General features: G+C 47.4%; 1 protein-coding gene across 6 annotated transcripts in view; it reads left to right on the forward strand.

The window, feature by feature from the left end:
- SGSM3 (small G protein signaling modulator 3) overlaps positions 1-24,233 on the forward strand; it is a 51,907-nt gene that overhangs the window by 25,232 nt on the left and 2,442 nt on the right. For all 6 annotated transcript variants that reach the window (XM_004447819.3, XM_012526614.4, XM_012526616.3 and 3 more), the window contains 15 exons: positions 14,801-14,919; positions 15,851-15,936; positions 16,758-16,824; positions 19,750-19,958; positions 20,038-20,145; positions 20,727-20,870; positions 21,010-21,205; positions 21,501-21,646; positions 21,977-22,201; positions 22,520-22,574; positions 22,753-22,880; positions 22,996-23,151; positions 23,428-23,482; positions 23,832-23,881; positions 24,004-24,156. In XM_004447819.3, coding sequence (XP_004447876.2) covers positions 14,913-14,919; positions 15,851-15,936; positions 16,758-16,824; positions 19,750-19,958; positions 20,038-20,145; positions 20,727-20,870; positions 21,010-21,205; positions 21,501-21,646; positions 21,977-22,201; positions 22,520-22,574; positions 22,753-22,880; positions 22,996-23,151; positions 23,428-23,482; positions 23,832-23,881; positions 24,004-24,156 — 1,785 coding nt within the window. In that variant the 5' untranslated portion in view covers positions 14,801-14,912. The remainder of the gene's footprint in view (positions 1-14,800; positions 14,920-15,850; positions 15,937-16,757; positions 16,825-19,749; positions 19,959-20,037; positions 20,146-20,726; positions 20,871-21,009; positions 21,206-21,500; positions 21,647-21,976; positions 22,202-22,519; positions 22,575-22,752; positions 22,881-22,995; positions 23,152-23,427; positions 23,483-23,831; positions 23,882-24,003; positions 24,157-24,233) is intronic.

Consider the following 24,233-nt stretch of genomic DNA (forward strand, 5'->3'; position numbering starts at 1 on the left):
TTGAGTATCTTTCCATATGCTTGTCTGTCATCTGTGTTATCTTCTTTGGTGTGGTGTATATGAGAATTCTTTATATATTCTGATAGTTTTCCTTTATCAGATATGTGATTTGAAAATATTTTCTGCCATCTGTTGATTTTCACCGATGAAGAAATTTTTGCCTAACCAAGAACATAAAGATTTTCTCCTGTGTTTTCTCCTACAAATTCTATTGATGTATGTCTATGATCCATTTTGAGTTTATTTTTTTATGTGGTATGTGTATGGATTACGGTTCAGTTTTTTTGCAAATGATGATCCAATTTTTTTCAGCACTATTTGTTGAAAAGACTCTCCTTTCTCCATTTGCCTTCGTACCTTTGTTTAATTGTCTATATCTGTGGGTCTATTTCTAGATTACCTAATTCTTTTTTTTTTTAAGATTTATTTATTTATTTTATTTCTCTCCCCTTCCCCCCACCCCCACCCCGGTTGTCTGTTCTCTGTGTCTATTTGCTGTGCCCTCTTTGTCCACTTCTGTTTTTGTAAGCGGCACAGGAATCTGTGTTTCTTTTTGCTGCGTCATCTTGTTGTTGAGTCATCTTGTTGTGTAATTTCTCCGTGTGGGCGGTGCCATTCTTAGGCAGGCTGCAGTTTCTTTGGCGCTGGGCAGCTTTCCTTACGGGGCGCACTCTTTGCGCGTGGGGCTCCCCTACGCGAGGGACACCCCTGCATGGGGGGGCACTCCTTGAGCACATCAGCACTGCACATGGGCCAGCTCCACACGGGTCAGGGAGGCCCGGGGTTTGAACCACGGACCTCCCATGTGGTAGACGGACGCTGTAACCACTGGGCCAAGTCCACCACCACCTAATTCTTTTCTCTTGATCTATATGTTTGTCCTTTTGCTAGTGCCACATTGTACTATAGTCATAAAAAAGTATTGAAATAAGATAATGTGACTGGTTCAACTTTGTGCTTTTTCAAAACGGTTTTGAATATTCTGGTTCCTTTGCCTATCCATTTAAATTTTAGAATATTCTTTTGATTACCTACAAAGAAGCCTACTGGGATTTTGTTTAGAATTACATTGAATTTGAAGGTCTGTTTTGGGAGAATTGTCATCTTAATGATATTGATTCTACTGCTCTATGAACATGATCTAGCTGTGTTTGGGTCTTCTTTAATATCTTACATTGTTTTTTGTAGTTTTCAGCAGATAGATATTTTACATATGTTAGATTTATACCAAAATAACTTATACTTTTTGGTGTTGTTATAAATTATAGTGTTTTTTATTTTATTTTAATTTCCAATTCTTTATTAAGCCAGTAAGTAGAATACAATTGATTTTTGTATATTGCTCTTGTATCCTGTAACCTTGATAAACTCACTTATTAGTTTTAGTAGCTTTTTTGGTAGATTCTTAAGGCTTTTCTACATAGATAATTGTGTCATCTACAAATACAGTTTTGTTTCTTCCTTTTCAGTCTAAATTCCTTTTGTTTCTTTTGCCTTATTACACTGACTAGGACTTTTAGTACAATGCTAAATAGGAGTGGTGAGAGCAGATATCCTTGACTTGTTCTCAGTTTTAGGGAAAGAACATTCATTCTTATCATCAAGTCTGATGTTAACTGTCGGTTTTTGGTAAATGCCATTTACTAAGTTAAGGAAGTTTCCTTTTATTTCTAGTTTACTGAGATACTTTATCATGCATGGATGTTGAATTTTGTCATACTTTTTCTACATCTACTGAGATAATCATGTTTTTTTTCCTTCTTTAGTCTGTTGATATGCTGAATTACATTGATTGATTTTTGAATATTGAACCATCTTGGATTCCCAGGATAAATCCCACTTGGTCATGATATATTAATATTATACGTTTTATGTATTATGGAATTTATCGGCATAAAATTGTGCATTTTATTCTCTCACTATCCTTTTAATGTTTCTAGGGTCTGTAGTTCCCGATTTCATTCCTGATTTTGATAATTTGTGTCTTCTCTTCATTTTACTGATCTGTCTGTTCAGAGACTTACTGGTTTTATTGATCTTCTCAGTCAACTAGATTTTCATTTCATTGATTTTTCTCTGTTTTTCTGTTTTCCATTTTAGTGATTTTTATTGATATCTTTGTTATTTATTGTTTCATTTTGCATACGTTGGGTTAAATTCAACATTACATTCAACCACTAAGGTAATGGACAAATTCTTTGAAAGTACACAGACTACCAAATCTCACTCAAGAAAAAATAACCTGAATAGCCCATCTATACATTTATATGTGTGTGTATGTATTCATACTTCCCTCATCAAAGAGGATTAATGTTGGCTCTCTGGGTCTCAAATTCAAAACCTCCAAGAAAGAATTCACTAGTGCTCTTGGATCAGATGATCACTCCTGCCTGAATAGGTATGACGGTGGCTGTGGAGTAGTATGATTAACTGAGCTTAGGTCTGGTCTTACTCAGAACCAATCACCAAGGCTCAGGGAGATGAAGTCATAAAAACAGTTTCTCCAGACTCCTACAGTTCCAAAGAGTTGGTATATGAAGCAGTTTCCAAAAGTGTGTGGTGAATATGGTGGGAGGTTGCTGTTTTCTAGAATCTCAGAAAAAGGGAAGATATGGGATAGACAAAACAATAGTTATTTATTACTGGGAAGCCATAGTGACATGTGGTATGAAATGTGGCTTTTATTTACTTTTTATCAATTGCTTCATTGGTCTAATTTATCTAACAAGTGCCTGAGAGACATTTATGGCAGGCATTATGCCAGGTGCCAGGGATGCAGAGGTAAACGAAGATATAGTCTAGTGGGACTGGTTGTCAATATCACCAGGTAAATGCTATGCTTGGCTTGTTCATAGGATATTATAAGAGCATAGAGAGATACCTGCCTCAACTAAGGACAGAGAAGAGTCACAAAGTTAAAGTTGTATTCATTATCTGTTGGTGTGTAATGAATCACTCCAAAACTTACTGGGCTACAACAATAATAATTTATTATCTCTGATAATTTCTGTGGGTCTGGAATTTGGGAGCAGTTTGGTTGGGAGAGTCTGGCTCATGAAGAGGAGGTGTGCTCTCATGATATTGAAGCCACATGTTGCCTGGGCTGTGGTTATTGGGGAGTTTGAGTAGGGGTAGAGGATCTACTGCCCAGATGGCTTGCAAGTTGGTTCCTCTCCAACTTGTCCCTCTCCATGGGACTCCATGAGGGTCCTTGTGACCAAGCAACAGACTTCCCACAGAGCAAGTGAGAAAAGAGACCAAGGAGGAAGCTACAATGCCATTTATGACCTATCCTTGGAAGTTACACACTGTCATATGTCATAGCTGCTGAAATCTGTTGGTTACACAGGTTAGCCGTGATTCAGTGTGGGAGTCTATCTTCCAGATAGGGGGAAGGCCATTAGAAACAGAAGAATGGAGACATAGAGTACAGTGCACTTGGGAAAATAATATAAGGAGGCCAGTGTGAATTTAAAGTAGATGTGGGGGGAAGCGGATGTGGCTCAACTGACAGAGCATCCCCCTACCATATAGGAGGTCCAGGGTTCAAACCCAGTGCCTCCTGGCCTGTGTGGTGTACTGGCCCATGTGCATGGAGTACCGTGCCACGCAGGGATGGCCCCCACATCGGGATGCCCCACTTGCAAGGAATGTGCCCCTCAAGGAGAGCCGCCCAGCACGAATAAAGCGCAGCCCACCCAGGAGTGACACTGCTCACATGGAGAGCTGACGTAGCAAGATGATGCAACAAAAAGAGACACAGATTCCCAGTACCCCCGAGAATGCAAGTGAACACAGAAGAACACACAGCAAATGGACACAAGAGAGCGGACAACCAGGGGTGGAGGAGTGGGAAAGGGGAGAGAAATAAATAAAATAAATATTTAAAAATAAATAAATAAAGTAGACCTGGGGTGGTGAGAAGAGTCTGGAGAGGTGGGTAGGGGCCAGATTATGTAGAACCTTATGTTAGAAGATGTGGCCCTTATTCTGAAGATGATTGCAAGTCATTGAAAGAGTCTAGCAGGAGGTGCTTTGGTCAGATTTGCGTGTTGTTTTTAATTGTCTTTTTTTTTTAAAGATACATAGATCACAAAATATGTTACATTAAAAAATATAAGAGGGAAGCAGACGTGGCTCAACTGATAGAGCATCCACCTATCATATGGAGGGTCCAGGGTTCTTTCCCCAGGGCCTCCTGACCCATGTGGTAAGCTGGCCCTCTCACAGCCTGCCGTGCACAAAATATGCCGTGCCACACAGGGGCGCCCCCACGTAGGGGTGCCCCATGTGCAAGGAGTGTGCCCTGCAAAGAGAGGCTCCCCGCATGAAAGAAGCACAGGCCGCCCAGGGGTGGCGCTGCACACGGAGAGCTGATGCAGCAAGATGACACAACGAAAAAGAGACGCAGTTTCCCAGTGCTGCCGGATAATGCAAGCGGACGCAGATAAACACACAGCGAATGACACAGAACGGGGGGGCGGGGAATAAAATAAATCTTAAAAAAAATATATATATATATATATAACTTTCCCACATACCCCACGCCCTGATTTGCGTTTTAAGAAAGCTAACTTCAGCAACAGGAAGCAGCTGAAGTAGGAGTCTGGAGCTTGGGAGAAAGGTATCGCTAGAGGGAGGAGTCAGTAGCAGGTGGCTTTGGAAGCTCCAGCAGTGGACGAGATTGCCCAGAAAAAGCTCAGAGTTAGTGACAGGTGCAAGAGCAGAGGATGGAGCCTACATACATTTTAGAGGTGTGCTGAGGAAGAGAAGTCAAGAAGAAAAGCCAGGAAGAAAATCAGTACTTTTGTGCCCTTATTTTGAAAAAAATTAGCCATATATTTTCCTTCATTTTCCAATAAAAGGTTCATATTCTATTGAGCATTGTCTGACTTTATGTTTGCAGCATCTGTAGTCTGAGTAGCTGTAGCCACAGTGTCCTCTTCAGACTTTCTCTGACTCCTGTTCTTTGCCCGTCTCTCTCCCAGTTAGTTATCAACAGTTCTCAGTATCCTGTCTCCTCACAAAGAAAAAAGTAGTCTTCAGGGTCTCAGAGGCCTCTCAGAATACAGGTAGTGTTGCCTATGCTGCTTACAGCTGTCATGTTCCCTGGCCAAAAAAAAAAAAAAAAAAAATTGTTTACAGAAAACCATTCATGTCAGAGGAGCAGCCCTGCTGTGTGGTCAATGAAAAGGTAGTCAGGGCGAGAATGTGGCTCAAGCAGTTGAGAACCTGCTTTCCACCTGGAAGTTCCCAGGTTCAGTCCCTGGTGCCTCCTAAAAAAACAAAAACAAAACAAACAACAAACAAATGAAGAAGCCAACTCAGGGGAGCTGATGTACTTCAGTGGTGAGCGCTGGCTTCCCATATACAAGGTCCCAAGTTCAGTCCCATCCAGGTACCTCAAAAAATAAAAGGTGGTCAGGAGTATTAAGAGGCCAGATCACCTCGACCTACATCAAGAAGCCACAGGAAATGGACTAGCTCTTTTTTGTCACCCCAACACACACAGCTTTACCATGACATTTGACAATCTGCTCTGTGAACAAAATTTGTTTTACAGAAAATTGCAGGATTGGCAAATTAGGAAGAAATATGTTGGCAGATTCATGTAGCTATAACTTTAAAGATTTTTCCTTCTAGAATACCTCAGAGTGCCCGCACTGATCCTGTTTTTCTGAATTTCTGCTTCTCAGTATCCCTGTGACAAAGAAGAGCAACCACAGTGACGTGGCTAACTTCTTGGGCTGCTTCTGCCAGCTCCCAGATGGCTGTTTGCAGGAAGGTTTCCATAGTGACCAGAGGCAGGAAAAACCTGCCCGCCCAGCTTAGCAATGTCATATCCGGCTCCTGCTGGGACTCAAAGAAGTGGCACATACATATTTCATTTCAGAGCTGAATTTTGTAAACTCTTTAAGATATATGCAGAATCCGATCATTTCTCAATGAGACCATGGAATACCACTGTAGTAAAGCCAACATCTTCTCTCCTTGACTAATGCAAGATCCTCCTACCCGCTTCCACACATGGCTGCCTTCTGCCAGGCATTCTTCTCCACACTGCAGCCAGAAAGATCTTTAAAACTTAAGTCATATTAGGTTTCACATCTGCTCAGATCCTTACAGTAATTTCCCAACTCACTGAGAATAAAACCCAAAGTCCCTATATTATAAAAAGGCCCTCCATGGCCCAGCCCTCTGCTGTTTTTCCACTCTTTTTTCCTTCTGACCTTGGCTCTTCATCCCGCAGCCTCATCCTGCCCTAGCCATCCTGGCCTCCTTGTTGCTGATTGGACCTGCCAAGTATGTTCCTTGCTTAAAGGACTTTTCCCTCAGAAGCCATGTGACCTGCTCCCTCACTTCCCTTTGGTCCTTGGATCCTTGCTCAGATATCGCTTTATCCTCAAAGAACTTTTCCTGACCCTTCTACTTAGAGAGTCCCTCTCTCCTGATACTCTCTGTATCTTTAGTGTACTTTATTTTTTTCATAGTACATTCCCTGTTGGAATGTAACAGGACTTTTGTGTGTGTGTTTGACTGTTGCATCTCTAGCACATAGAACTGTGCCAGGTTCACGGTGGCATTCAATAATTGCGTTGAATGAATGAGTGGGAGGTGACCTGAGGTCAAGGAAAGGGGCCCTGCTCCTTGAGCATTCTCTTGCCAGACCCTTTCAGTCCTCCACAGCCAGCTGCAGCTCATTTACTCCACTACCAGCAACTCCTGACTTCTTCACTCTGCCCTTCCAGAAGAAACAACCAGATCACTACCTCTTGGGTCTTTGGTAATGAGAAAGACTCTTTCTCATGATCTCAACTGGAATAAATGAGGCTGGATAATGAAATTGTGGTATTTGTAGGTTGTAATGGATGAATATCAGCAATTACATATGTTTTAACATAATAGCTTTTAGTATACCTCAATGTAGAGAGCCCAGATATTAACAATAACTTTCTAGAAATTAGTAGGACTGCTTCGAATTGCCAGGTACATGGTGAGTTCTTCCTGTGTGTCAGACAGTATGCTAAGGGCAGTATTTGCATTACCTCATTTCATCCACATAACCACTGGAGATATGGGTGTTATTCCTACTTTGTGGATAAGAAAACCGAGGATCAAAGAGGTTAGGTAAACTTGTCCAAGATTATGACAAGTGGGGAGTGGCAGAGCTGGGATTTGAATCCAGATCTGTTCGACTTGAGATGTCCTCACTGGTTTTGTTTTTTGGTTTTTTTTCTGAGGTACTGGGGGCTGGGCATTGAACCCAGGACCTTGTATGTGGAAAACTGATACCCAACCACTGAGCCACGTAGGCTTCCCTGAGTTGGTTTTCTTGTCTGTTTTGCTTGTTGTTTGTTTTTGTTCTTTCAGGAGGCACTGGGAACCAAACCCGGGACCTCCCATGTAGGAGATGGGCACTCAACTGCTTTAGCCACATCTGCTCCTGTTGTCACGTTTAACCACTGTGTTGTCCCACCTCCCCAAAGTCTGCTCCCTTATGAGGCTCATGGGGATGACACATGGCTATTCAGCCTCAGTGATGTGCCCTCCCAGGGCTCCAGGCCAGTGGGTGGCATAACAGAGCCCTGGGTTATATTCCCCACACTGTCCAGCTTGAGTATATCATTTCATTTCTGGGGAGGGCCGTGCAGCACAGTGTGGGAAGGTAGTTGTTAGTGTCTATTTGGAAAATTGTAGATTAGCCTCTTTTAGGCTTATTTTCTTATGTGTAAGGGATAGAGATGTTATCTATGAATGACGACATGATTCTGAAAACTTCTAGCTCAGTCTTTTTAATATAAAAGTTTCATAATGCTCCATCTAGCACAAAATTCTGATTCAAATAGGCCCCACATACACGTTTCATTGAAGGAAGACAATGAGTTTTCATTATTGTCTTCAGACAGATCAAATAAGCTGAGAATGGCTGGTCTGTTAAGGAAGAGGCTTTGCTATCTTGCCAGTTGGACACCAAAGCCTCTAGCATGGTATTGAGCTTTCTTCTTTGCATTTAGCCCAAACTTGGCATAAGCAGGGTATATGCAGGGATGGAATTAGAGGTTGGTGACCCAGCTAAGTGTCCTTAGGGGTCACAAGGGGCCATTTTGCTCCCAGATTTGCAAGTATGTCTTAAAACAGAGCTGGGACTTTGTCACATGCCCACTTTTCGGCATATGCTGGAATTAAGGGTCCGTATTGTTTTCTCATAGTTCCCTTGAAGTGGTTGATTTTCCTCCTTTTTTCTTCCTCCTCAATCATCTGACTCTTCTTATTTACCCAAAACCCCAAAACCAGAATTCTGTGGCAAATTGATTCATGGAGAAGAATAAAAGAATAATAGAATTCTTAACCATTTGGAGAACTTAGCTTTCGTTTTTATTTCCTGCTAGCGAATAATTAACTAGAAAACTGGCTTGGGTGAAGCTACTAGGCCCTCACTGTTAGAAGATGCCCTATCCAGACTCTGCCTGTCCCGGCGTGGCCGTTTAAGCTTCCACTCACCGTACCAGTGCTCATTCTGGCCCTCTACATTGTTGGGGCTACCTGGGTTGGCCTCTGTATTTAGTCTGACTTATGTAGGTTTTTAAAAATTAAATCAAATGACTAAATAAAATAAAAACAAAAAGATTTCATGAAGTTGTTGAAGTTTTTATTTCATTTTATAATTTTGCCTCACTAAGCTTCTCTTATCTAAAGTCGCCATTCAGCTATTTAATTTTTTTCATTACATGCTAATCCTTATTTCCAAAATCATCTCCGGAACTCCCTGTGGCCTCCAGAAAGCCATGATGTCAGATTGCTAGCTGGGGAGTCATGTGGTAGAGAAGGGAACTACCCCGTGGTTAGAGAAGGGAACTACCCCGTGTTTGTGAGACCCCAGAGAAATGCATCCAGGGAGACTCCTCAGATACAAAGTGGAGGGAGAGGGATGAATGCCTCCATTATCTCACTTATAAAATGGGGATAACCTTTGTAGGATTGCTGTAATATGAAATAAAACAATGTCGAGATGCACCTAATACTTAGTAAACCTCAGCAGTGGGTCTGTGCATAGGACACGTGCTGAACGACAGCAGGGATCGTGTTGACTTTTTTTTAATTCCATCTGCAGGATCTGCATAGTCTCTGATACATCAAACTACTCAATAAGGATATCTGTTACAAGCAGAGAACCACCTGAGGAAGAAAGGCCACACAAATTTTCAGAGGAAAACAAAAGGAACCAAAAAAATTTTTTTTTGTTTTATAGTCTGGTGTGTATGACTCTCTTTATAAAATGTGACTCATCTACATTTGCTATTCTGCAGCTTAAATTTTTACTTACCAATTTAACTAGAGTACCTTTCTATGTTGGGTCTTTTTTTCTGTCTGCTTCATAAGGGTTCAAGGAGCATGATGCAGGGAAGCAGATTTGGCCTGATGGATAGGGCGTCCGTCTACCACATGGAAGGTCCATGGTTCAAACCCCAGGTCTCCTTGACCCGTGTGGAGCTGGCCCATGATCAGTGCTGATGCACGCAAGAAGTACCCTGCCACGCAGGGGTGTCCGCCACATAGGGGAGCCCCACACGCAAGGACTGCACCCCGTAAGGAGAGCTGCCCAGCGTGAAAGAAAGTGCAGCCTGCCCAGGAATGGCGCCGTATGCGTGGAGAGCTGACAAAAAGAGATGATGCAACAAAAAGAAACACAGATTCCCAGTATTCCTGATAAGGACAGAAGCGGTCACAGAAGAACACACAGCGAATAGACACAGAGAGCAGACAACTGCGGGGGTGGTGGTGGTGGTGGAGAAATAAATAAAAAATAAATCTTTAAAAAAAAGGAGCATGATGCATATACAAGGTACACTCAAGTGTTCAGAGAATGGATTGAGAGACAAATTGATAGGTGGGTAGTTGAATAGATGGATTGACTGACAGAATAATATGGAAATGCAGCAAAATATTCAAATTGGTGGATCTGGGTATTTGGGTAGGGGTATGTTGGAGTTCTCTGTATGGGGTTTGTATTGCTTTTGTAACAATCCTGTAAGTTTGAAAGTATTTCAAAAGAAAAAGTTGAAAAAATATATAAGTTTTGGAAAATATTTTGAAAAAAATTTTCTGGTAGGACACATTACTCCCCTCCTTCTGGGGGCCTCCAAGTGGGAAGGCTTCAGGCCTACAAAACTCTGGGCTGAAGACTCTAGATTTCCTGAACAGGGGAAACGTTGCAGGATCACTTCCCAGGAAGAGCATCAGAAGTGAGGGCCTGGGGGAGTAAGGAGAAGAAAATGGGTTTGAATCTCTGATATCTGACGTCTGAGAAGAAAAATTGTGAGGGGGACTCACCTGTCAATTGAAGGATTTCAGGGTTGGGGCAGAAAGAAACTAAAAAAGGCCAGGACAAGCTCCTAACCTGGCAGCTCCGGGCAGGGGCAGGCTTCCCAACCCCAGGCTGTGACCTGGGCTTGTCCTCTCCAGGGAGGGCTTAGGCTGCGGGGTAGAGTTGTTGCTATGGACCAAAACAACAGTTGTCACTTCTGAACCTCTATCACCTGGAAAATGGCAAAAGTCATTTTTCTGCAGGGCCAGGGCCAGGTGAATATGATTTCAAAAACTAGAAGGCAACTTGCGTGATTTCAACAGTATCTCCTTACTGTTACTGCATGCTTACTTCATGACGTCAAGGCCTTTCATTCCACAGAAAGAGGCTGAGAAAATTAACAAAAATTTCTGTGTTTCTGTTGCAGCTCAAGTGGCTGATAATAGATTCTTTCTAGTTTCCATAGGAGCAGTAGGTTAGAAATAGGAAGTTAGAGGAGGCCTCTGGAGCTGGCTTGCCAACTGATTGCTTGTCCCTGTTTTTAATTAAGATACAGTTCACATCCCATGACAGTCATTGTTTTTGGAACTGTTTACTTGTTTGTTTACTTTTAAATCAAATTAGTTCAAGTATAAATAATTCTGGAATTCTTTGCAGAGAAATAGCACCTTTATACTCTTCATCCCATTTATTTTTCCCATGGAAAACACCTTTCATCATTTGCTGCTTCTTTTTTATTTTTATTTTTCCCTGAGTGTTGCTACATATATTTCAGCTCCTTTTGTAGTCTGACCCTCTTTGCTTGAGCCCTGGGATCTCCGCATTTATCCCATGTTTGTACAGGTGAGCGCTTGCTTAAGTTCAGGAATTTGATGCCAGCCATTGGTCATAGTTTTCCTTTCTTCCGATAAATGATTTTCTCATGTTCTTAGTTAAATTTTGTTTTTAATTTGCCTTTCCTTTTTTTTCCTCCTAGTTTCTATATAGATCTTGTGCTGCCTTTTTAAAACAATGTTATTGCTGTAAAATATATGTAGGGAAGCGGATTTGGCCCAAAGGATAGGGCATCCGCCTACCACATGGGAGGTCCAAGGTTCAAACCCAGGGCCTCCTGACCCGTGTGGAGCTGGCCCACATGCACTGCTGATGCGCGCAAGGAGTGCTGTACCACGCAGGGGTGTCCCCCGCATAGGGGAGCCCCACGTGCAAGGAGTGCACTCCGTAAGGAGAGCTGCCCAGTGCAAAAAAAAAAAGTGCAGCCTGCCCAGGAATGGCGCTGCACACACGGAGAGCCTGACGCAGCAAGATGATGTAACAAAAAGAGACACAGATTCCCAGGGCTGCTGGCAAGAATACCAGCAGACACAGAAGAACACACAGAGAATGGACACAGAGAACAGACAACTGGGCGGGGGGAAGGGAAAAGAAATAAAAGTAAAAATCTTTAAAAAAATGTGTGTGTGTGTGTGTGTATATATATATAAGATTCACCATCTTAATCATTTTAAGTGTGTAAATCCGTGGCATTAATGATTTTTGCAATGTTGTATATCTTTCGACACCATCCATTTCCAGAATTTAAAGTCATTTAGCAATGAGTTAAAATACCCATCCCCAACCCCCAGCCCCCCTTGATAACTTCTAATCTACTTCTTGTTTCTAATGAATTTGCCTATTCTAGATAGTTCATGTAAGTGGAATCATGACTGTCCTTTTGTGTATGGCTTATTTCACTCAGCATGATGATTTCAAGGCTCATCCATATTGAAGCAAGTATCAGAACTTTCTTTTTATGGCTAAATAATATTCTATTGTATGCATCTATCACCTTTTGTTTATCCATTCATTGTTTTTTTTCTTAAAGAATTTTTAAAATTTATCTTCCCTGCCCCCGCCGCCCCCATTGTCTGCTGTCTGGTCCATTCACTGTGTGTTCTTCTTTGTCTGCTTGCATTCTTGTCAGCAGTACGGGGAATCTGTGTCTCTTTTTGTTGCATCATCTTGCTGCTTCAGCTCTCCATGTGCACGGTGCCACTCCTGGGCGGACTGCACTTTTTTTGCACCGGGCGGCTCTCCTTGAGGGGCCACTCCTTGCGCATGGGGCTCCTCTATGCAGGGGACACCCCTGCGTGGCACCGCACTCCTTGTGTGCATCACCACTGCACATGGGCCAGCTCACCACATGGGTCAGGAGGCCCTGGGTTTGAACCCGGGACCTCCTATGTGGTAGGCAGACTCTGTATCAGTTAAGTCAAATCCGCTCCCCTATCCGTTCATTGTTGATGGATGATCGGGTCATTTCTACCTTTCAGCTATTGTGAATAATGCTTTTATGAACATTCATGTACAAGTTTTTGAGTGAACTTGTGCCTTCAGTTCTCTTGCATGTATATGTAGGAGGAGACATGCTGGGTCCTATGGTAACTCTTATACCTTTTTGAAGAACCTCCGAACTGTTTGCCGCAGCAGCTACACCATTTTCTCTTCCCACCAGTAATGTGGTATGAGGGCTCCAATTATTCTTCATCCTCACCACCACTTATGATTTATTTTTTTGTATTAGCCATCCAGTGGGTATGAAGTAGTAGCTCATTGTGGCTTCACCAGTTTTAAAGTGTACCATTTACCAGGTTTTAGTATATTCATCAGGTTGTACAACCGTCATCACTATCCAATTTTAGAACATTTTCTTCACCCCAAAAAGAAATCCTACACCCAGTAGCAGTCATTCACCATTTCTTCTCTCCCTAGCCCCTGGCAATCACTAATCTACTTTCTGTCTCTATGGATTTGCCTGTTGTAGGCATTTCATATTAGTGGAACCATACAATATGTGGCTTTTTGTCTCTGGCATCTTTCACTGAGCATAATATTTCTGAGATTCATCCATGTTGTAGCACATATCGATACTCCATTCCTTTTTATAGCCAGATAATATTCCATTCCAAACTAATACTATGTTTTGCTTATCCATTCACCAATTGAAAGACATTTGGGCTCTTTCTACTTTTGACTGTTACGAATAATGTGACTGTGACCATTTGTGTACAAGTGTTTTGTGAATGTATATTCTCATTTCTCTTGGATATATACCTAGGAGTGGAATTGCTGGGTCACGTGGTAACTCTGTGTTTAATTTTTGGAGGAACCGCCCTGCTGTTTTCCGCAGTGACAGCACCATTTCACATTCCTGCCAGTGATGCCCGAGGGCTCCAGTCGCTCATCCTCCTCACCACCACTTGTCGTTGTCTGTCTTTTTTATTATAGCCATTCTAGTGGGCATGAAGGGGTATCTTGTGGTGGTTTTGATTTGCATTTTCCTGGTGGCTAATGATGTTAAACATCTTTTTATATGTTATTTGGCCATTTTTATCTCTTCTTTGGAGAAATGTTATTTAAATAGTTTGCCCATTTTTAAATTGGATTATTTGTGGTGTTTTATTGTTGGGCCCTTATTTTTTAAGAGGACAAGAAGGGGGAGAGCAAGAGTTTAACCAGTGATAGGAATGATGTAAATTAGATTGCGATTTCTAACTTAGTTTCCCAGTTGGAAGCTAGTGGAAAATGTGGTAGAGCAGTCTGTTCAAATGGCACTGGTGAAGGATTAAATGGAAAACATCAGAGGACAGTGTCAATGCAAAGGCCTCACTGAGAAGCTAAGCCATGTTCTAAATAATTCCTAAAAGATTCTGGCTTTAGGAGACCTATTCATTGAGGTTTGAGGGATAGCTTTTTGTTTGTTTTAATTTTTTAATTTTTTAATTTTTTCTCCGCCCCCCCCCCCCCAGTTATCTGTTCTCTGTGTCTATTTGCTGCATCTTCTTTGTCCGCTTCTGTTGTCAGTGGCACAGGAATCTGTTTCTTTTTGTTGCGTCATCTTGTTGTGTCAGCTCTCCGTGTGCGCGGCGCCATTCCTGGGCAGGCTGCACTTTATTTCGCGCTGGGCGGCTCTCCTTACAGGGCGCACTCCTTGTGCGTGGGGCTCCCTGGCACGGGGACACCCCTGCGTGGCAGGGCACTCCTTGCGCGCATCAGCACTGCACATGGGCCAGCTCCACACGGGTCAAGGAGGCCCGGGGTTTGAACTGCGGACCTCCCATGTGGTAGACGGATGCCCTAACCACTGGGCCAAGTCCGCTTCCCTTGTTTGTTTTTAAAGAAACATTTGCCTGAGCCTAGGGCATCAGGAATTCTGTTCTTCCTTAAAAAAATGAGAACTGTACGGGATAGTCCTCTTCGGTTCACAAATCTGTAGTAAACATCAGTTTTGTTGTTTCTTCAGAGTATATCCTGAGAAATGTTCCTTGTGACTGAGCATTCTTTTAAGTGTGACTTTTTTTCCTTCCCTTGTTGAACAGGGCCAGCGCTTCCCTCTGTGCTGCCTCTGGGCCAGCAGAAATCCAGTACCTGGGCGAGGGATCACAGTGTGGGGCGGTAGAAGGACCCCTAGGAGAGGGCTACTCTAATAGACTTGCTCCTTTGCTCTCCTAACAGGCAAATGTTTCTGGACCAGATGAAGCCTGAGGAGCCTTCCAGCTCTAAGATACTAGGAGAGTAGCGCTGCCAAGTCTGGCTCTGCAGACCACTTGCCTTGTCTCTCAGCATAATGTCAGGTAGAAGGTGGAACTCCTGGGTGTGGGATGTGAAGCTCTCCAGAGGCAGGGCGGTGAGGAGGGAGCAGGGAGGTTCTTACCAGGGACACCCAGCAGGCAGGATGGAGCCTGGCTAGTCACATACCTCTTGATAGTCAAATGACTGTCCAGGTAAGAGAGGTGGGGACAGGGAAGAAATCTGCTGACTTGGCTGCCTTAGAAAGTTATAAAATCTTCTTGGCTCAGCTTTCTAATTTTCCTGGGTGTCTGTCCTATTCGCTCCCTCAAGTCCTCACTCTAAAGTAGAGGAAAAGGCAGGAAGATAAAATTTAGTTATATTTTATTTTTTTTATTTTTTTTAAAGATTTTTATTTATTTATTTCCCCTCCCCTCCCCCGGTTGTCTGTTTTCTGTGTCTTTTTGCTGCGTCTTGTTTCTTGTTTCTTTGTCCTCTTCTGTTGTCGGCAGCGGCACGGGAAGTGTGGGCGGCGCCATTCCTGGGCAGGCTGCTCCCTCCTTCGCGCTGGGCGGCTCTCCTTATGGGTGCACTCCTTGCGCGTGGGGCTCCCCTACGCGGGGGACACCCTGCATGGCGCGGCACTCCTTGCACGCATCAGCACTGCGCATGGGCCAGCTCCACACGGGTCAAGGAGGCCCGGGGCTTGAACCGCGGACCTCCCATGTGGTAGACGGACGCCCTAACCACTGGGCCAAAGTCCGTTTCCCTAGTTATATTTTATGACATGCTTTTTTCTTTTCATTTTCCCAGAAAGCTGTTCATTTCTAGGGGGTCCCTTCCATTCTCCCCCTCTACCTCACAGTCCACTTTAGATGGTCTCAGGCACTTTAATGCTGGAACTCTTGGCAGGGAGGAGGTATGCTGACTTGAATTTTGCCTCCCAAGTACTCTGTGGGTACTTATTCTCCCATTCCCGGTCCTCTTTGATTTTAGGAAGCCACATCCCTTCTGCTGGAGGCCCCTTCTCAGCCCTGACTCCAAGCATATGGCCCCGGGAGATCCTGGCCAAGTATGCACAGGTACAGCCCCTGTGACCTGCTGTGGTGCTGAAGGACACGCAGGGGCCACCACCAGAGCCAATAGGTTGGAGGGGAAATATTAAGAAGAAACACTTCTTTCTGAAGGAAGTGTTACCCAAACCACCCAGAGTCGGCAAAGGTAGCCACCCCTGATCGAGTCTAGGGCTCTACCACTGCAACCTTAATTAATGCCATTGCATTACATTAAAGAAAGACGTCAAAGGGAACGTTAGCTGTGATATTTCAGTTTTTAAAAGGAGAATGTAATCACATGGTACATGTATAATTAAAATTTTAGAATTTTTTTATTGGGGAAAATAGTTAAGTTATTCCAGAAAGCTTTGAGATATGACCACCACTCAGCTTACAGTGCGTTATCTTTACATCTTGCGAGGAGCCCCCTCCCAGGTAGCCTGAGGTGGCTGTGGGGCCCTCCAGGCTTGAGGGCCAGGCCTGGATTAACACCTCAGAAGACTGTGGCTCCCCCCATCTATCTAACACATTTTTATGTGTCCCCCACATTCAAGGCCCTATGCTCAGCATCATGGGGGACAAAGAGGTGCCTAAGACATTTTTCTTGTCTTGACCTGAGAAAAATGAGGAAAATGCTAGGAGAATTCAGAGGAGGAAGTGACCCCTGTAGCTGAGTTATGACCAAGGAGGCTTCAAGGAATGGTAGCCTTTGGTCTGAGTCTTGAAGGCTGGATGGGATTTCAGCAGGCAGAGATGTGGGCGGCTGTTCCAGACCTTTTCTCTGTGGAGCCCCACCACAGGCCCAGACGAGGGAATAGATGATTCTGTTTTCCTAATCCTGGTTCTAGAAGGAAGAGTCTGTGGAGCAGCTCGAGTTCCACTACGATGAGTTTGGTTTCCGCATAGATAAGGAAGGTAAGTGTGAGTCTGCTGCCCTTGGAGAGGACAGCGCATTGCCTGTGTAACGTGGCGCATGGCCTCCGAGCACTGATGTGTCAGCTGTTTCAGAATTCAGGACAGGGCATGGCAGAGGGCGATGCTCTTACAAGTACATGAAGACCTCTGTTGTTTTTTTTGAGGTACATTTTATTGATCTTCATCTGATGATAAAAGTAATAATAATGTTCATTGTGGAGTGTTGAAACATACAGAAAAGTATAAAGTTACAAACAAAATTATCCCATGATCCCACAGCCTGAAGATAACTGTTGACATTCTAGTGTATTCCTTTCCTGGCTCTATGTGTGTACATAAACATTTTCTAGCTAAAATGATATCTGCATGTTTGTTTGTTTAAAAAAATTGTTTATTTATTTCCCCTTCCCCGCCCCCCCCCTTCTGCTCTCTATGGCCATTCGCTGTGTGTTCTTCTGTGTCCTCCTGTGTCAGCTGCACCTGGAATCTGTGCCTCATTTTTGTTGTGTCATCTTGCTGCTTCAGCTCTCCGTGTGTGTGGCGCCACTCCTGGGCAGGCTGCACTTTTTTCGTGCTGGGCGGCTCTCCTTACGGGATGCACTCCTTGTACATGGGGCTCCCCTTTGTGGCGGACACCCCTGTGTGACAGGGTACTCTCTGTGCACATCAGCACTGTGTGTGGGCCAGCTCATTACGTGGGTCAGGAGGCCCTGGGTTTGAACCTTGGACCTCCCATGTGGTAGGCGATGCCTTATCCATTGGGCCAAATCCACTTCCCTGTCTCCATGTTTTTTATCTTTTAAATATCATTTAACATTATACCATGAGCACATTGTCATGTCATTTGAGATTTTAGAAAAGCATAGTGTTCAATAGCTGCCTAATATCCCATTATAATTGATTTATCATAATATTTGTGTAACCATTCTTCTGTAAGTGGAACTCTAGGCTATTTCCACTGCTTTCTACTATAAATAGACCTCCTGGCTCCCTTGTGGGCTTTGGGGAAGGTTGTCTGCCAGACCCCAGGAGAGCCTGTCGCCAGGATGTAACAGGACTAGCACATTTTCATTGGCTGAAACCTATCATCTTCAGGTCACACATATTTCCAATTCTGATGTGAATTTTCCTTGTTTTTCTAGTTTGCAGGCAGATATTTAGAGGTTAAAATCTGGGGTTGGGAAAGATACAGGGAACTTGTAACATGATAGAAATATTCTGTCTCAATGGGGACAGTGGTCATGGTTTGTAGGTTTATTGATAATCATCAGAGTGGGCACTTAGAGTCTGCATTACTCTGAAATTCATTAAAGTTGGCATTTTAAAAACTGGGGCTGAGGCTTGGCTTTAGAATGAAGAAGGATGAGACAGAGGTTGCTGGGTGCCACCAGAGCACCTTGTCCTCATTCATTCAACAGCAGACTGGCACTGGAAGCTAGCCAGGCCCATGTCCTGCTCGCTTATATGTCCCCAGGGCCTCAGGGAACAAGAAGGCCTTGGTCACTTGGAGTGCCCATTCTGGGGGGGGATAGGCAGTAAGTGGAGAAACAAACATATAATATGTTGGGGGCAAGAAGAGCTATGGAAAAAATTAGGGGAATAGAGAGGTGAGGGGGTGACATTTTATATAAAGTGGTCAAGGAAGGCTTCTCAGGGAAGGAGTCATTTGAAGCAAGACTGGGAAGGAAGCAAGGGAATGACCACATCTGAGGAAGGGAGGGAAATAGTGCAAAGGCCCTGAGGTGGAAGTGGATTTGGGAGGAAGAGCAAGGACTGGCATGGAGGGATGAAGAGGAAAGTGTGGATGAGGACAGAGAGGGGCCAGGAGGGGGCAATGGGCACAGCTGAGGGCTGCTGTGCAGAGCAACAGGCCTTGCCTTACCTCTGAGAAGGATGCTTTTAGGTACACTGGGGAGGAAGAGGGAAGCCTGCGAGAAGGCTGGTGCCGTCAGCCAGATGAAGGTGTGGCTGGGACGGGGGTAGAGATGTGACCACGGTTTGACTATCTGCCCACAGCATTTGCTGATGGATTGGATGTGGGATGTAAGGAAAAGAGGAGCCACAGATTATCTCAAGGTTTAGGCCTGAGCATTTGGAGAACGGAGGTGTTGTTCATGGAAAGGGGGAAGATTATGATAGGGTCAGGTTTGGGGAGAAAATGAAGAATTCATTTGTACACATCAGGATGCCTGTTAGATTGGCACCTGGAGCTCTCAAGTAAGCTAGCTACTGGAAATTGAATTGGGATTTCCGGGGAACAAGCTGGGCTATAGATAAAACCTAAAAGCCCCTCTTTTTTTTTTTTTTTTTAAGCTTTTTATTTTTTTAAAGAAACTTCAGATTATATAAATGATACGTTGAAAATATAGGGGACTCCCATATATTCCACTCTCTCCCCCTCCCACACTTCCCCCATTAACAACATCCTTCATTAGGGTGGTACATTTGTTACAATTGACAAACACATATTGAAGCATTGCCACTAACCACGGTTTCTAGCTTACTCTTTGCACCACACAATTTTACAGGTTTGACAAGATGTGTAATGGCCTGTATCCACCAATGCAATGTCATGCAGAACAATTCCAGTGTCTTCCAAATGTCCTGTGTTCCACCAGTTCTTCCCTCTCCCTCCCCTCAGAACCTCTGTTAGCCATTGCCTTTATATCAGTGTTACAGGTTCTTCCACTGCTAGAATCACAGTAAGTCTACTTTAGTCCATAGTGCAGTCCCGCTTATGATTGTTCATTCCTCAATCTTGAGGATTTGGGGATAGTTATGCCCAGTCCGCTTGTAATTGAGAGGGATCCAAGTCCCTCTTTAGGACAGTCACTTGGCTGCTAAAATTAGGAGAATGTAAAAATGAGTCCCTTTTCCTTCCTCTTCCGCTCGCCCATGTCTCTCTCGCCTGGGCTCTCCTGGCAGGTGGTGCCGACCCCGGCTGCAGTAAGCTGGTAAGCACGCCCCTGAGGGAGGAGGCCCAGCAGAGACTGAAGTGGCAAGCCCACCTGGAGTTCACCCATAACCACGATGTGGGGGACCTCACCTGGGACAAGATTGCAGTCTCCCTACCCCGCTCAGAGAAGCTTCGCTCCCTGGTGCTGGCTGGCATCCCACATAGCATGAGGCCACAGGTGAGGCAACCAGAGGGCCCCGTAGCAGGCAGATGACTGTCACGGCGAGACGAGCATTCAGGCTGGCTCCCTCCCACAGCTGTGGATGCGGCTCTCTGGGGCCCTGCAGAAGAAGAGGAATTCTGAGCTGTCCTACCGTGAGATCGTAAAGAACAGCTCCAACGAGGAGACCATTGCTGCCAAGCAGGTGAGGCCGGGGCTGCCCGAGAGGCCATTCAGGAAGGGCTGCCTGGGTGGAAACCAGTGTGGCCTGCTGTGCCTGCTTGCAGGCTCCCGTCTCCTCGCAGGGGCGGCCTCGGCTGTGTGGCAGCCCCGAGCAGCCCTTTCACTCACACGTGTGTGGGCCTCGAATTCTGGAAAAGGCCAGGGTGCTGTGGAAGGACATGGAAGAGACAGTGGCTCTCAAAACTTAGGGAGACATTAGGGTCACTGGAGAGGATTTAAGATGCAATTTCTGGGTCTGTTCCCGAGATCCTCATTCAGTACGTCTGGCATGAGTCTGGTATTTTTTCACAAGTCCCCCAGGTAAATCTGATGTCCTCAGCCATGTATGAGCTGGGATCTAATCCTGAAGCGGGATTTCTATAAGAAACCTCCATTCCTGGGAGGGAAGCCTGCCTGGGGTTTGCCTGCAGGAGTCTTCCAGCCTGCCTTTTGGGGTGTCCCAGGGTGCCAGCTGGGTCCAGAGGGGTTGACACCCACTCCTGAGACCCTGCAGCTGGGGCCCATGGGGTCTCCTTGTCGCGGCGCTGGCCGGCTGCCTGGCAGATCGAGAAGGACCTGCTCCGCACCATGCCCAGCAACGCCTGCTTCGCCAGCGCGGGCAGCATTGGGGTACCCCGTCTGCGCAGGACGCTCCGCGCCCTGGCCTGGCTCTACCCGGAAATCGGCTACTGCCAGGGCACGGGCATGGTGAGTGGGGCCTCGTCCAGAGGCAGGCGGGCCTTGACTATCCTCTCAGAGGGGCCTTCCTTAAGTGGTCTTCCCAGAGGGGTTGCCTTTTCTACTTCACACAAAGACGTTACAGGCCCCTTGCCTCTGCCTTGGCCAGGTGGCCGCCTGCCTCCTGCTGTTCCTGGAGGAGGAGGATGCCTTCTGGATGATGTGTACCATCGTTGAGGACCTGCTGCCTGCCTCCTACTTCAGCTCTACCCTGCTGGGTGTCCAGACAGACCAGCGGGTCCTGCGTCACTTCATCGTCCAATACCTGCCTCGGTTGGACAGGCTGCTCCAGGAGCATGACATCGGTAGGGGTCTGGCCCCACCTTCTTCTCTGGGGCCTCAGGCCACATCTAGCTGGGGATGGGACAACTTGCTTTCTTGGGAGGAAGAAGGACCTCATTTGACTGAGGGCCAAGTCGTAGGTGTATGTGTGCAAAACGCACACACTCTTCGTTGCATATCGTTCTCAGACATTCCCCGATGTCGTCATCTCTTCTCCCTCTGCTTGAGCAGGCAGGGCCTCTGGCTGCTCTTCAGGGGACATCCCTGGGGGATGCCAGGCTGTCCCTGGCCCCAGCCGCAGTGTCTGTGTGTTCACAGAGCTGTCCCTGATCACGCTGCACTGGTTCCTCACTGCCTTTGCCAGCGTGGTGCACATCAAGCTCCTGCTGCGCATCTGGGACCTGTTCTTCTACGAGGGCTCCCTGGTGCTGTTCCAGACTACGCTGGGCATGCTGCGCCTCAAGGTGCTCGCGGCCTCCTGCCGCCTCTCCCCCAAGGCTACTCCACCCAGCTTCCTGGGCTGCAGAACGGAAGCCAGAAGCCCCGTGTGTCGCAGACACTGCCCCAACAGGCCCCCTCTGGGCCCAGAGCCCTGGCAGTGGAGTGGCAGAAGCCACCCCTCCTCCTCCCCACACCTCAGGCCTCCTCCTGAGAGGGGCGGGGTGTCCTTGTGCTCAGCTTGGTCACGTGATCCCAATGGCAGTACCCCCGAGTCCAAGACAGATGGTGAAGTGGGGTTACCTAGGGCCTGATAATGACAGTCTCTTCCCCCATCCTTCCTTTGCTTGACCCAGGAGGAGGAGCTGATCCAGTCAGAGAACTCAGCCTCCATCTTCAACACGCTGTCCGACATTCCGTCCCAGATAGAGGACGCGGAGCTGCTGCTGGGGGAGGCCGTGCGGCTGGCTGGCTCCCTCACCGACGTGGCCGTGGAGACCCAGCGCCGCAAGCACCTGGCCTACCTCATTGCAGACCAGGGCCAGCTCCTGGGGACCAGCACCGCCAGCACCCTCTCCCAGGTGGACGTGAGAGGAGGCCTTGAGAAACCCAGAGCGAGAGGCCGCAGGGGCAGACGGCCGTCCCTGTGCCGCCAGCTCTGCCCTCCACGGGCTGGGCGCGCCTCATGGCTGTGACCCTGGCCCGGGCTGGGACAGACACGGCTTAGGTCTGACCCCACTTTCTGATCGTCGGGCCCTTGATCAGATGAGGCAGCACGACTGCAGGGCCGACCTGGGGCCTGCGCACAGAATGGGGTCTGACTCAGTGTCCCCTGGTGCTGAGGCCCTCGCCTTGCTGGGCACTGGGCACCGGGACTACCGCTGACCTCCTGCCCACAGGTGGTTCGTCGCAGGACCCAGCGGAGGAAGCCCGGCCTCAGCTCCCTGCTCTTTGGTGAGAGCTCTGCTGCAGGGCGAGGGTGGGCGGACACGCGGCTCATGGCGTGGTCTGTCTGGTGCCTGCATCCTCACGGGCTTCAACTTCTGACGTCCTGTGCCGGGGATGGGGGTGGGCCTAGAAGGGAGGGACTTCCGGCAGGGCAGTGGTGGCCACAGCTCTGCCGGCCTCCTAGGGGAAGATGACCTGGAGGTGCTCAAGGCCAAGAACATCAAGCAGACGGAACTGGTGGCTGACCTCCGGGAAGCGATCCTGCGCGTGGCGCACCACTTCCAGTGCACGGACCCCAAGAACTGTGGTGTGGTGAGTCGCAGGCCCCTGTGTGTGTGTGTGCCAGGCCGTGGGCGGCTTCCCGGATGGCTCCCAGCCCCTCAGGTGCGGAGCCCCTCCGCCTAGGTGGGCCTCTGTCCTCCGGCAGGAGCTGACCCCCGACTACAGCATGGAGAGCCACCAGCGGGATCACGAGAACTATGTGGCTTGCTCACGCAGCCACCGGCGCCGGGCCAAGGCCCTGCTGGACTTCGAGCGGCACGACGACGATGAGCTGGGCTTCCGCAAGAACGACATCATCACGGTGCGGTGGGGCAAGGCGCGGGGACACCCCCTCCTCTGCCGCGCGGGCTGGAACGCGTAGGGGCAGCCACGCAGCCCAGGAGCTCAGCCTGGCCTCCTGCTCCCCTGAGGCTGTGGGATGTTCCCTGACCCCCAGCCCCTGCCAAGAGCTTCTGCTCTGGAAAACTGGGGGGACCTTGGCCTGGCTGAGCTGCTGAGGACAAAGGTGTGTGTGTGAGAGGCGCTGGCCCGGGAAGCCGCGGCAGCAGCGTCGTGACCACGCCTCCCTCCTCCGCAGGTCATTTCCCAGAAGGACGAGCACTGCTGGGTGGGGGAGCTCAATGGCCTGAGAGGTGCGGCTTTCACCTGGTCTGCGTGGGTGGGTGGGGCTGGCTGAGGAGCTAAGGAGGGTGCCCCAAGGATGGGGGATGCAGCCTTTGCTTCCACCCGGCCTTCCTGCCCACTCCCCTGCCTCGGCCAGAGGCCTTGCCCTTGGGACTCGCAGGATCTGGGCCTTTCCTACTCACCTCCCGGGAAGGAGAAAAGGAGCCTGTCCCGCCACGGCCCGCCAGCTTGCCGCCCCCCCTCAGCCCAAGCGAGTGCTCTGCTCCTCGCCCCTGAAGCTGCCGCAGGGCAGGGCAGGGTGGTGTCAGGGCAGCCCCTGGGCCGGCCCCTCCTCACAGGGCCTCGCTTCTCCTGCAGGCTGGTTTCCAGCCAAGTTTGTGGAAGTCCTGGATGAGCGGAGCAAAGAGGTGAGAGGGTGGGCAACGGGGCTGTTCCTGGAGACCTGTCCCGAGTAGGTCCTGGCTTGTGGCGGTGGCTGCGAGGTCACGGGAGGGTGCTGGCTGCTCAGACCATTCCCTGCCACCATCAGTACTCCATCGCGGGGGACGACTCTGTGACCGAGGGTGTCACGGACCTCGTGCGAGGGACCCTCTGCCCAGCCCTCAAGGCCCTGTTTGAACATGGACTGAAAAAGCCATCCCTGCTGGGGGGCGCCTGCCACCCCTGGCTGTTCATCGAGGAGGTAGGTCTGGGCTTGGACCCTTGTCCTCCACTGTCCCTTCCAGTGCCCTCTGCCCCTGGGCCAGGGCGGTGGTACCT

The sequence above is a fragment of the Dasypus novemcinctus genome, chromosome 12 (assembly GCF_030445035.2).
Source record: "Dasypus novemcinctus isolate mDasNov1 chromosome 12, mDasNov1.1.hap2, whole genome shotgun sequence".
Lineage (NCBI taxonomy): Eukaryota > Metazoa > Chordata > Mammalia > Cingulata > Dasypodidae > Dasypus > Dasypus novemcinctus.